The sequence below is a fragment of the Dipodomys ordii genome, unplaced genomic scaffold (assembly GCF_000151885.1).
Source record: "Dipodomys ordii isolate 6190 unplaced genomic scaffold, Dord_2.0 Scaffold3, whole genome shotgun sequence".
Classification (NCBI taxonomy): domain Eukaryota; kingdom Metazoa; phylum Chordata; class Mammalia; order Rodentia; family Heteromyidae; genus Dipodomys; species Dipodomys ordii.
In genome coordinates, this window is record NW_012267219.1 from 29,643,215 (window position 1) to 29,657,503 (window position 14,289).

The 14,289-nt window shown below is 37.9% G+C and overlaps 1 protein-coding gene across 1 annotated transcript in view; it reads left to right on the plus strand.

Annotated features, from left to right (window-relative positions):
- Cfap54 (cilia and flagella associated 54) overlaps nt 1-14,289 on the plus strand; it is a 269,955-nt gene that overhangs the window by 10,693 nt on the left and 244,973 nt on the right. Inside the window, 3 exon segments of the mRNA XM_013018973.1 lie at nt 1,631-1,774; nt 2,825-2,996; nt 8,722-8,780. Of these exon segments, the coding sequence (XP_012874427.1) occupies nt 1,631-1,774; nt 2,825-2,996; nt 8,722-8,780 (375 nt within the window).

Sequence of the window (14,289 nt, forward strand, 5' to 3'; positions counted from 1 at the left end):
CTCCACAGCTGAGTTTTCAGTTGACGATAATGTGAGTTTTCCCTTTAAGCTCTGGCATAAGTCCAAATTATTCTAAGTTATTTGAAATGTTGGACAGCAAGTTTTTTTTTAATCCAAAAGAATTTTTGGCCAGACAGAGGCAGCAGTATTCAGTGTTTTCTAAATCTTCAGTGTCTCAGCTTAATTTTCCTTCTTCATTTCTACTTTCATGAATCTGTTAGGTCTGGGAGGCAAATTTACCAAATGGAAGGTAAAATGTGGAAGAACTTTTGTAGGGAAGAACTAAGCTAAGATCTGTTTTTAATGGCCAGAATTAGAGACAGCTTTAACTGGGTGAAAATGGACCATATCCCTTAAAAATACAGGGTTTAGGAAACTAAAGGGGAAAAAATTGTAAGCTATATTCATGTAGAGTGGAGTAACAGCTTTGACAAGAATTAAGAGAGAGAGCTTTGTCTATTCTTAAAGTTCTGCACCTGAAAAGCTGGCAACCTGTAATATAGTGTATAGTTAGAGGATATTGGTAGAGGGAGAAGGAAAGAGCATGCTTGAAGTTGATAAAGCAAGTTGATGAAGGATTCAGAGTACTTTTGATAGAAACATCTGGAAAAAAATCTTTTAAAATTTAATTAAAGAGACAAAAAGTTTCATCTGCTTTTCGCTGATGTGACAGTTGGAAAGATGGCATTTATAATCCTGGGAATAAACTTGCATTATTTGCGTTGATTTCTAGACTCTATTTTAATTTTTAGTTATAGTAAAGATGATTTTGTGGAGCATGCTTTTTCTTTAACCTATTTGAGTCTATTGTATGAATCCAGTTAGAATGAGAAAGATTCAGAATTATTGAGCAAATAATAAAAAGTCAAAAAGAAGCAGAACAGTTTTGGAGCGTGGATACCTCTCGAGTGAGGTTGTTGTTCCCACCTAGATCTTAGCTTTTCCTAGAGACACAGCTGCTAGGGAGGAAGTAGAGGAAATTGTAAAGGAACTTAGCTTTAACGCATTGCCGGTATTCCCTACCTGAAACTCTCTAGATCAGCTGTGTCTATGGGTGGCAAGAAATAAAGCATCTGATTGTAGCAAGGCTATACATTTCCCTCAGACCAAATATTGGGTTACTACCATCTGGTGATGTTGGATTTGGGGGCTTGAAATTTGAGTAAACATAGGTTTTGCTATGCCAAAGTGAATATTCCTTTTTTGTTGTTGTTGTTGGTCATGGGGCTTGAACTCTGGGCTTGGGCACTATCCCTCAGCATTTCAGCTCAAGGCAAGTGCTCTACTGCTTGAGCCACAGCACCACTTCCGGTTCTCTAGTGGTTTATTGGAGATAAGAGTCTCAAGGACTTTCCTGCCTCAGCTGTCTTTGAACCATGATCCTCAGATCTCAGCCTCCTGAGTAGCTAGGATGACAGGCATGAGCCATCAGCACCCCGTCAAAGTGAATATTCTTATTTTGTGGTTATGAAGGTCCTATAGCTTGTGATGGGGACATTTAAATCAAATAATGTCAAAAAGCCACACAGTGCCACACCTATGACATAATTTTACACTTTGGTGCAATTAAGAATAATATAAAAATCGTCAAGTAATACTTTGAAACTTTAATCAAGTCTTTTTATTTTAGGAATATAAACTGGCCCTTCTGCAGTGCTATGGAAGGTATCTTCAACAGTTTAGTACCAATTTTGATGAGAATGGAGCAGATGTGAATCAATTCAAAGCTATCTTCTTTCCAAAAGGTTTTGGAGATGAAACTTCTGGACTTACAGTAAGATGAAAGAAGCAGCAAAGATAGCTATGGTTTATGTTAGCTCTGTGTTATGCCCTTAAGTTGTCAGCGTCTGACTATCTTCATTGCTTAGCATGGCATCTGGCCACTTGTTCTAAGTCCTTTGACATATAACTTCAGGCATGGTTAAGAAAATGAACTTACTGAACTTTGTGACACTACTTTGGAGATTGTGTCAATATAACCACCCCCTCTACCAGCAGGCAGTATTGTTATATGCTCATAGCCTCCACAATAATATTTGTAGAGGCTTTCAGTTTGTAAAATACTTTGGAAAACATAGTTAATTTTTACAATGACCTTAAGAGTTAAATACTATTACTGCCTTGTTTTACAAAAAAGAAAATAAAGCTAATCAGAATGAATCTAAAAAATTAGCTCTTGATTGCAGATGTTTGTCACAAAAATTTTTATAATTGATTTCTAGCCTTTGTGCATTGCTATCATTAGTTCACCAGTTGAGCACTTCCCATGTGCTAGCTTTGGAAATAAAAGCATTTATATGAATTATCATATTGCAGTCTTAGTATGGTCCTGACTTTTTTTTAATAGAAGAGTAAAATGAAGTTTACCAGAGATCAAGAAGTCATCCCAGCACCCTCAAAGCCATGGATAGGGCTTAATACTGCATGTGCTAAGGGTAGAACCATCTATTGCTTATTTCTGAATGCTTCTTGCCTGGCAGAGTGTGAAATGGAGGGGCTCAACTAACAGTTGTTGGGTGACTTATGTAAATGATGATAATCACATCTGAATTAATAGATTAAAATGCTATTAAGTGAATTAAAAAATTGATCAAATTCCATATTCTTGGTAATTTTTTTTTCTCAGAGTAGCTTCTGACTAAGGAATGCCAATCTTAACTAATTCAGGATATTTTGAAGAAAACTATCTATGTTTCTTTCTTGATTAATCTATTAAACTCATTAAGCATAATTATTTCCATTTTAGTACTTTACATTTTGAGAGGTGCTTTCCTGAGTTGTGTATATATGTATATTCTAATTTTTATTTTCCAATGTATTTCAGTTTCATGCTTTGAGTGGCAGAAGCATTTGCAGCTATGAGCTCGTGTGTGACTCTGATGCAAACCTGCAAAACAAGGAGTCTGTGAAGAAGTGTCTGCATGTCTTGTCCTCCCTAAGGCTCATCATGCAGGTGGCTCTCCCACAGGAGCACCTTTGCTGGATTATTTTCAATGGTGGGTACCAGTGTGTTTTGTTTCCTAGTGTATCATTCAGAAAGTTAAATGCTAAGGTTGATGGTAACTTGATAGCCTTGTCTTTTAAAACATACATATTTCATAATAGGATGGCTGGGGTTATTATCATTTTTAATTTATGTTACATTTTAGTTTGTCCTTACAGGTAGGGATTTATTTATGTCAGAGGCAATGGATAATCAGTGTCAGGTATATAAAAATCCAGAAGAAAGATGTGGTGAAACATGCCTGAAATGCCAACAATTAGGAGGCTGAAGAAGGAGGTTAGGGAGTTTGAGGCCATCTTAGGATTGTTCGGTCTCAAAACAAAACAGCCAGCGGGGACCATAGTTGATAGAGTATATAAGATGTAATGACGAAGGACTAACCACTGCAGTGAATTGGTCCTAGGTATTATCCATATGTTAGTTCTCTTCTCTTAGTACCTTTGGTTTTCTACATAGCAAGCTCTCCCCTTTTACTACTTATTTGAGGGAAAGCTCTGATTACTACATGCATGCACATGAGTGCACATGTACATACACTCACACATTTTAAATGAGTGTAAAGAAATTAATTTTAGCTATGAAATGTAACATCTTTTTCTCTCTCCTAAAGTTGCATTAAGTCACTTACTCTGTTCTTATTTGGGGAATACATTCTTTTTTTTGTGGTGCTAAGAATGGTTCAAATATTTTAAATGAAAGATAATAGTGATAGTGTATTTGATTTGATTAAGACCAGGACAAAATAACTCCAAAGAAAAATACACTAAAGGGGCTGGGGAGATGGCTCAGTGGTAGAGCGCTTGCCTTGCATGCATGAGGCCCTGGGTTCGATTCCTCAGCACCACATAAGCAAAAAGAAAAAAAAAGTCGGAAGTGGCGCTGTGGCTCAAGTGGTAGAGCGCTAGCCTTGAGCTGAAGAGCTGAGGGACAGCGCCAGGCCCAGAGTTCAGGCCCCACGACCAGACCAAAAAAAAAAGAAAGAAAGAAAAAAAAAGAAAAATACACTAAAATTTCCCTCATCCTATGGCAACTGAAAGTTTATTTCACTTTTTCTTTTCTCACTCACTCCAAATCATGTTTTAGCATTCGTATTGAAATTAAACTTCGTATTGGCTGCTAGAAATGAGGATACTTTTGATGATATTTTTTGATCAGTGAATATTTTTTTGTGCCTGATCAACCTTCAGGGAATCCTCAATTCCTTTAATGGCCACTGCCATCTTTCCATCTGAATTGCTTACCTATTTTGGCAAAGGACAGAGAGCAGGAGAAAGGGCAGTGAGAGGCCTGAGGACTGGGACTTGAAAGGTAGAAATGGTACATTACAATTCATTTCTTTCAGTCCTTTCATAATCAGATGCATACCAGACCTAATGGTGTTATTTTTAATCCAGAAGAATGAGGCTGGGAAGTTCAAAACTCATTTAGCCACACAGCAAAGATGAAGCCAACCTAGACTACTTAGCCAAAGAAACAAATAGCAAACAAAAAGAAAAAAAGAAAAAAAAATCACACATTTACCAATCCCTAATGTTCTTTGAAAAGAAGAAGTTTAAATAAGTTTTGTATCTTCTTTATCATTTTTCTGTAATTTTATTTATGCATATGGTATTGTGCTCTAGACTTTATCTTGTTCCCTATACTATATTGAGGCTCCTATATTTAAACTAATTTAACTCTGCTTTCTGATTGTATAGGGGTGGGCACCTGGTCTGTTGCACCTCTCTAATTGCACAAATAATTCTATGAGGAATACCTTCCTACTTGTCCTTTTATAGTCTGGTGTAAGAGTTTTCTAGGATTTATGCCCAGGAATAGAACTGCTGGATTATGGGAGATACACTTATTATACTTTGTTCACCAACTCCTGTCCTTGGGGTAAAACTTTATGAGTAGTTCCTGGAAACCAGGCATTATCTTAGGTGCCAAGGTCACAGGAGAGGGCAACAGGTGAAAACTCTGTTCTCATACTCTTCTTCAGTTGAATCTAGATAGTATCAAATGACAGTTGAGTGCTGAGTAGAAAAGTAAAGGTACACAGGGCACAGGGAATACAGAAGCTAGAATGAAGTGGGTTGGAATTTTACATACCATGGTTAGGGGATGCCTTCCAGATGTGACAGTTGAGTAAAGACCTAAAGGAATTTGAGGGGTGAACCACTTGAATATGTAAGGAAGGCTGTTCCAATTAGGGGATTAATAAATGCACAGACCATGCAGTTTTGACAATTTGACGTTTAAGTAGTCAGTAATTTATATATTTGCAAATTTACCAAAATATATTTGACCTTGTTATTTACTCCATTTACTTTTTGTTCATTTGTTTTTACTTTTGAGACAGGGTCTTGAACTCACTGTCTTCTTCCTTTTTTTTTTTTTTTTTTGGTCAGTTGTGGGGCTTTTGTCATGGGACTGGGCACTATCCCTCAGCTCTTCAGCTCAAGGCGAGCGCCCTACCACTTGAGCCACAGCACCACTTCTGGCTTTCTGATGGTTTATTGGAGATAAGAGCCTCACAGACTTTCCTGTCCAGGCTGGTTTTGAACTGCAGTCCTCAGATCTCAGCCTCCAGAGTAGCTAGGATTACAGGCGTGAGCCACTGGTACCTGGTGAACTCTTCTTACCTCAGCTTCCTGAATGTTGGGATTATAGGCATGTGCAAACTACACTCAACTTTTATTTACTTTTTCTTTTTGGTCGGTCGTGGGGCCTGAACTCTGGGCCTGGGTGTTATCCCTCAGCTCTTCAGCTCAAGGTGAGCACTCTACCACTTGAGCCACAACGCCACTTCTGGCTTTTTCTGCTTATGTAGTGCTGAGGAATTGAACCCAGGGCCTCATGCATGCAAGGCAAGCACTCTACCACTGAGTCACCTTCCCAACTCCTACTTTTTTTTTCTTTAAATTATACTAGGGATTGAACTCAAGGCCTTGAGCTTGTTAGGCAGGCACTATACTACTTGAGCTATGCTTCCAACACCTTTTCATGCCTGAGTTTAGGCTTTGATTCTTCTGTTTGTACCTCTCCATGTTGCTGGGGATGACAGGCAGGGCCCACTGTTGCCAGCCATTGTGCTTTCCTTTAAGTTGGGATGGCATTGGTAGAGATGGTGACTCCCAGACTTAAGCCTTAGTTGACAACCTCCATTCCTTATCTCTGCCTCTCAAGTGGCCATGATTACAGGCTTAGCTACCATGCCCAGCAAGCTACCTCACTTACCTTTGTATCAACTTGGTGCTATTACACATGTATACCCTTGGTTCTGTAAGATATTTAACCAATCTTTATTCTTTCTGAAATCTAAGCAGGTATATGAATATTGGATAACAACTCAGTTTTCAACTAATCTGAATCTTAATTTAGACTCTCAGGTTTATTTTGATGGTGGTTATCTCTGATGAAAAGGAATCACATCATCAGACCATAAAGTCATATTTGGCTCAAAGCAAAATTAAATTGCCTTCTAAAGATCACATGGAATGCAGTCTATGTCCATCCGTCACCATTTAACTTTCTCTTTCTGGCTTTTACAGTGGGAATTTGGAAACTATACCAAAATCCAGCAATCAATCTTTTCTTCTTCCTGCTCCTGCTCCTCCTCCTCCTGTTCCTGCTCCTCCTCCTCCTCCTCCTTCTCTTCTTCTTCTCCTCCTTTTCCTCTTTCTTCTTCCTCTTCCTCTTCTTTTTTTTTTGCCAGTTCTGGGGCTTGAATGCAAGGCCTGGGCAACATCCCTAAACTGCTGCTTCTATTTTTTTTGGTCGGGTGTGGGGCTTGAACTCTGGGCTTGGGTACTGTCCCTGTACTCTTCAGCTCAAGGTGAGCACTCTACTGCTTGAGCCACAGGGCCACTTCTGGGTTTCTAGTGGTTTATTAGAGATAAGAATCTCAAGGCTTTGAATCGTGATCCTCAGATCTCAGCCTCCTGAGTAGCCACTGGTGCCTGGCTCCATCCCTAAGCTTCTTTTGCTCAAGGTTAGCTAGCACTTTACTACTTGAGCCACAGTGCCATGTCTGGCTTTTTCTGTTTATGTGATACTGAGGAATCGAGCCCAGGGCTTCATGCATGCTAGGCAAGCAATCTACCACTAAGCCATGTTCCCAACTCAAATCCTGCATTTTCAAAGAAAGTTTTAGTAGTAGCTGGGATGGATTAGGGCTGGCAGGGTGAGAGGCATATTTTTGAAATACAGAGGGCCCTTATGATTTTGAGGAAAATCTCCGGGGGATATAAATTCCCCAGTTCCCTGTAACTGACATGTTTATTCAGGTTCCTGGCTCTCATCTGAATCACATGTTAGCAAGGAGGCATGTGTCTCCTGCACATATCTTTATGACTTTTTTTTTCCTACAAAGAAGCACAGTTACACAATTTTATTTTTATTTTAAAGACTTAAAGTAGAGGTCAGCAAATTCAAGCTGGGATGAATTTACAACCAGTGTGTGAGAAGGGAAGTGAGCAGTAGCACGTCCCAGCCACAGTCCCACTGGGATGTAGAGTTCCTTTGTGGCAAAGACTATTGTATTCTCCGTGAAGTTTGAGGTACTTGAAGTATGCGAGATTTTACTCAATATTTTGGTTGCTAGTTTGTGTAATTAATGTTTATTATGCTTCAGGTGTGCTTTAATCAGGGCATATGTTTTGGAGCAGATGCTGTTTTCTTAGATGCTTTGAAAGTTGAAACACGAACAGAAGATTCATAATTGTTGAATTTTCATGGTTATGAATTTTAATCAGATATTTTGTAGAAAATATTTAGACTACTTGTCATTATAATTACATGCCTTTTTAACCGATATCACCATGTCCATGGCATGGTAGTGTCCTAGTTTTACAAAGGTAGGCTGATGGTCTCCACTCCTCCCTTCTCCCTGGCCACCAGCTTTCTCTCTCTTCACTTAACTAATGACTTCATACAAAGTCATACTTTCATGAAATGTTGGTTTTTTTTAATTAGGTTGTCAATAGGACCTTTTTTAAAAAAAAATTTTGGTGCTGTTGCTGGGTCTTGAACATGGGGCCTGGGTGTTGATCCTGAGTTTTTGTAACTACCACTTGAGCCACAGCTCTCCCTCTGGATTTTTGTTGGTTAAGTGGAGGTAAGAGTCTCATGGATTTTCCTGCCTAGGCTGGCTTTGAATCCTTAGATCTCAGCCTCTTGAATGGGTAAGATTACCCTCATGAGCCACTAGTGCCCAGCAGGACCTATCTTAATAATGGGATTAAATGTTATATATGACAGTAAAGAATTATAGTACAAATCTGTTATATATTGAGTTTCAAATTATTGTTTTCTTGTTGAGTATGGTGCCAAGCTAATTAAATATATATTCAGACCTTATTTGGAGATAAATATTTCATTTTTTACCCATCAGGATGCCACAAGAGATGAAAGCATTTTACATGAATTAATAAACTTTGCAGGCACATAAATTATACCTCTAAAATATTCTTATGTTCAATTTATTTCAAAAGTTAAATTGACTTTTAAATGAGACTAAAAGATTCCTATGTTAATATATCTAAAATATGACTGTATTTGTTATTTTTAATGATTTTATTCATAAGTGTCAAAAATTTTAGAGACTATAACTTTTTATCATCATAAGAATTTCTCATGAGATTATTTGTTTTGGAAACTACAGACTTTAACAGCAGAAAGAAATATAGTTTCTTCATTTGAGTGTAAAACATGTTAACAATCTTTGTCTCCACTAGGTACCATTTATATTTACACCATTTGCCGAAAACTGATGATCATGGGCCAGGCTTCCCAGGTATGAAATGTACTAAGAAGAGATCTCCTTCATCTTTCCTGCTTGCTTACCTTTAGAGTTTTGTTATAACATATGGTGGATGTTAAAAGACTGCTTAGTGATATCTATCAAAACTTGGTGAATATATATCATACAGTTTTATTGGTCTTAGTTTTACTTTAATATAGGAATCATATGTAAGAATGTGGATAATAAAGTATTAAAGAGAAGAAAGAGAATTTCTAAAAAGGATAGCATTATCCAGTGTCCCCCATTGCCAGAGTCATTTTATATGGAACATCTGTCTAGTTCTCTGTCTCTAGGTAATGAATAAATGAAATCATCTTGCTCCTGGAGTAGTTATTGTTATTGTTACTGTTATTACCATTTGACATTACTGAGGATTAAACTGAGAGCCTTGCTAGATAAGCACTCTACCATTTCAGCCGTATCCCAGTCCTTTACTATTAGTTTGCTTCCTCAAACTCTTGCTCTTTTGCATAGGCAGACCTCACACCACAATCTTCCTATATCTACTTCTTCAGCGGCTGAGATTATAGGCATGTATCACCATACTCAAATCTCTTTTTTTCTCTTAAAAGTGTCCTAGTTTAGATGATAAACTGTGGTTGTCCTGTTTATGCTACGAAGTTTCTGGACTTATAGTTCACACGCTATTTGAATAAACAAATACCCAAACTCGAATTCATTTATATGCTGTATGCAAAGAGACTGTAATAAGATTCCCACTTACTTGTACTCACTGCTTAGTTTTAGCTTGAGGAAGCCATTGACATGTCTGTTGATACCCCTACAATGTTGGTGTAGCATTTTTATCAGTAGGACATGTATTTATTTTCTGTGTTCATTTTTCAGTCATTGAAATATAGGCCAAAAGAGCAAAGATATTCCCACTAAGACCCTGCTTGAGTTGTTGGCATTTGAAATATTGCTCCTTTATTCCATGTGTAAGCTTACTTTGAATATTAGAACACTCAGGAGAGATTTTTTTTAAGTTTTCTTTTTTTCTGTCTGAGACCAGGACTCAAACTTGGTCACTGGCTAGTGCTGTACCACTTGAGCCCTGCCTCTAGCCTCTTTATATTCTTCCTATTTCCTCAAGGCATAGACAAATATCTTAATAGCTAAAACCACCTAAAAAATAAAGATGGGAGCAAAGATATTTGTATGCTTCATGGATAACATTGTTTCTAATTTCTCTTCATGTTTTATTCTTCAAATTAAAACAAAACAATTACTAACCTGACTAATAAACTCTGAGTCAGCACTTTGAGAGTGAATTAAATGAAAGAAAGACTGTTCCACATATAACATAAATTTGGCCTACCGTCTGTTCCAAGGATTCTACATTTAGTTCCAGTTGACTTCCTAAGAAGAATGTACATCCTCTTGTTGTACTTTCTGTAACAACAAATATAGCTTCACACAAGCATCAGGGTTTGGTCTGCTACAGTGTTTGCTTGCCAAAGCTTTGAAGGACAGAGATGTCTATGCCAACATTTAGCTGTTAGCATTGGTACTTGTTAACGCTGAGAGAATTTTAACCTAATATGATAGTTATCTTAAAATATTTTCTCATTTATAACCTTTGTGAGATATTTCCCTTCCCTCTATGTAACTTGAGTTTGTTTCTGATAAGATAAGTGGTGAAAGAGGATGGGTGTATGTCCAAGTCTTGTGGGAGGGAAGAGGAGGGAATGAGAGATCCAAGAATTTTGGAATGGTGAGTGGTTACAGTTGGCACTTGAAGATCAGGATGAAATTCTTCCAGTTTGTTCAGTATAATACATTTCAAAGGACTTAGTTTTTACTAGGAATTTCTACAACCCCAGCTGGTAAATTGATTCCTAAGCTGAGGCTGTAAATAGCCTTGTTGGTTCCATATAATAGAGACAAACCCTTGGAGGTTTTACCACATTTGACTCCTGGATCTTAGGTACCAAGAGTTGTAGTGACTTTGGAGCTCAAGTTTACAGCGTAAGATGAAGAGAAATAGAACTGGGATCTGAAGGTAATTCCTAATGTCACATCAGACCACTATCACTCTCATCACCATTGTCATAATCATTATTTGTTGATTGACCAGATATGCTTTGAAGCATATCATGAATGAGCTCATATGACCCCTTTGTGAAAGGCACTTTTATGACCTCTAGCTTAGAGATGCAGTGACAGGTCTAATTAGAGGTGTCCTGAATCAATGTCACACTCTAGTACCTCTTAAGGCCATTACAATATTGGCCTTTTTACAATAATAAATCTATTGACAAAAATAAAAACTTGTCACCATTTATACTATTTTGGTTCACCTACTCAAGTAGAGCTATGAAATATGACATATTTCATACATATTTTATACTGTATGAAATATGACATATAATATGACCCTGTATTAGTAAAAAGAACCTGAAGACCTCAACTGACCCAGGGCTTTTTGTCAGATGGACTTACTGTAGTGCCAAAGCAGGTCAGAAGCTTAAGTTTAAGGAAACTGGGAGGTCAGATTTCAGAAACCACTTTTCCTAAACACATATGACAACTTTGCTTTTGCTTGTGGAACAACTGTTTTCTGTTTCCCTGTGGCATTTTGAACTGCAGAACCTAAGTATTTGGCAACCATGAAAGAATACAGTAGAAAGCAGTCATTCTAAAAACATTTTATTTGTGCTCAGTGATGAAATAGCTTCAGTATCATTTTCCTCAAATGACAGTCTGGTATAAGTGGAGCTGCAGTGCCATCCTGTGGCTATGATCATTTATTGTGTGCTGCTATGTGGGGCCCATATTTTAGATTTGGAATATGGAATCAGTTTGCTTTTTCAGTCTCCCCCCCACCTCCTACCACAGGGTTTGAGCTCAGGGCCTGTGCTTCTTAGGCAAGTGTTGTACCACTTAAGCCACTACCCTAGCCCTTTGTGCTTTTTAGCTTGTTTTAGATAAGGTCTTCAATTTTTCTTTTAGTCAGCCTCAGATGGCAACCTACCTAGTTATATCTCCTGAGTAGTTGGTATTATAAGCTTGAACCACCATACCTGGCATTCAAGGTGTTTTTTTTCCCTATGAAGAGAATGGACCTGCTGCATCTCAACAATGCTTCCTTCCTTCCTTCCTTCCTTCCTTCCCTCCCTACTTCCTTCCTTCCTTCCTTCCTTTTCTTTCTTGTTGGTCATGGGGCTTGAACTCTGGGCTTGGGCGCTGTCCCTGCTCTCTTCAGCTCAAGGCGAGCGCTCTACCGCTTGAGCCACAGCACCGGTTTTCAAGTGATTTATTGGAGATAAGAGACTCACGGACTTTTCTGCCCAGGCTGGCTTTGAACTGTGATCCTCAGATCTCAGCCTCTTGAGTAGCTAGGATTACAGGCATGAGCCACCTGTGCCCGGCAACAATGCTTTCTTAATAGAAATATTTATTTCCAGCTTTTAGAGATAAGAAAAATAGCACAACTTGAGTCATTTCTGGAAGTGAGTTTTTATCCTTAAGCCTGAAAGACTTTTTTTAGGACCCTAACTGGTTTTGGCTCACTTCTTTTTGTCATGACTGTGTATAGTGGAAAGAATTCTGGGTGTGGGAGATGAACCAAGCCTCATCTCTATTGTTTAGAAGAAGATTTAGCCTTTTGGAGTTAGATTAGATTAAATATAAGATTCTTCCTGGCATGAAAAATCTGTGGTTTTCTTTAATTCTAACTCTAGAGGCAAACTCAAATACAATGTGAACCATTGATATCTGAAGCTGTTTTTATTTTGAAATGTGCAGTTTCTATTACCAGGAGTCCTGAGGGATTTGAGGAAGACAGGTGAATTTAAAGGAGAAATTAATACATGACTTAATTCTATAATCGACCAAATAGCAATGATCCAAATGCAAAAAATTTTTAAAAAGGGGGCATTGTCAGGGAACAGTAGATGTGAAGAAAGCTCACTCTTCTTTTTTCGTTAGCATATATTACTTGTACAAAGTGATAATTTCACTGTGACATTTACACACATGTATAAATCTATTCCAATCAAACTTACCCCATCACTCTTCCTTACCCTCTATCTCTTCTTAAAACAGGATCATAGATTTCATTGGTCTAGTTTCATACATGAAAACAAACTACTTTAACCCTATTTATATTCATTCTCCTTTTTATATCAGTTTTCTCCCATTATTACCCTATCCCTTGCCGCAACAGACCTACTGACCATCAACTTCCTATTAATTCACAGGTGACAAGGCTAGAAAACAATGATAAAAGCAGCAATAACAAAAATCCAAGGTAGTACAGTGTTCAGAATCAGGACTAAGAGTATTCGCTGTCACTCTGAGCACATAGATGGAATATGGACAACTTAAGAGAGAGGCTCATAAGACCAGCCACATTGTTAACAGGAAGTGCAGTTCTGTGAGGTCTAGAAGCACAATATAGTTTCAAAATCACACATGTGAGTACATTAATGCAATGCCTGTGGGTCACAAAGTGAACATCTTCAATCTGGAAATACAAAATGCTACATAATCTGAACCATTTTGAGTACCAGCCTGAAGCCACAGCGGGAAATCTCACATCTCATCTCATGTGACAAGTCAGAGTCAAAATACATAAAACATTTATATGAGATGCTAAAATGTTATATGAAATTTATCTTCAGGTTACATGTATGTGTATATATAGAACATAAAATGAATATTGTGTTTAGCCTTTTATCCCCAAACTATTATTTTGTGGAAATATTCCAAAATCAGAAAAAATTCTAAGTCCAAAACAATTTTGGATCCAAACACTTTGGGAAAGAAATGTTCAACCTGTATATATATGTAAAAATTCATGTGGATAATGTATCTCCAAGTACAGCACAGTTACAATAAAGGTGGAAATAGGGTGGTGCTCAGTTCTCTCTAGGGACATTAGAAGACTACAGTCTTCCTCAACACATAATTTTCTTCTTCCCATTCCTCTCTTCTCTCTTCTGTTCCTCTACCACCTCCTTCCTTTCTTCTTTGTTTTTCTTCTTTGTCATTGTTAAAAGTATCATTTCTCATGTGCCAGCTAATGTTCTAAGCATGATTCACTCATTAACTCATCCTCAAACAACCTTGTTTTTAAGATGAACTTTGAGGTTCATGGAGTTAAGTAAATTGTCCAAAGCAACCACTACTATTAGCAGTGGAGGTAGGTTTTCAGTTAGTTTTATAGGGCAGATGCAGAGAGAGAGTGTTATAGCGATAGATTACAGTAAGTCAAAGCACACATCTGGATAAGATTCCACACATCTGTGGAATAGAAAGTCCTTTGACATATGCAGGGTCAAAAGGAAGGGTAGTAGCAAGGTCATAGTGGGCCTTTGCATGCTTTGACAAAGGGTTGTACTTTATCACACAAGCAATATGGAGCCAGGGATACAGGTGGACCCATTGCAACAATGAGATGTACAAGTTGTTATGGCAAAAAACGAACTTAACAACTTTGGTGGGGGGGTGGGGGGAGGATCGGGTGGGAGGAGGGGAGGAGTATGGGAAGGGATGG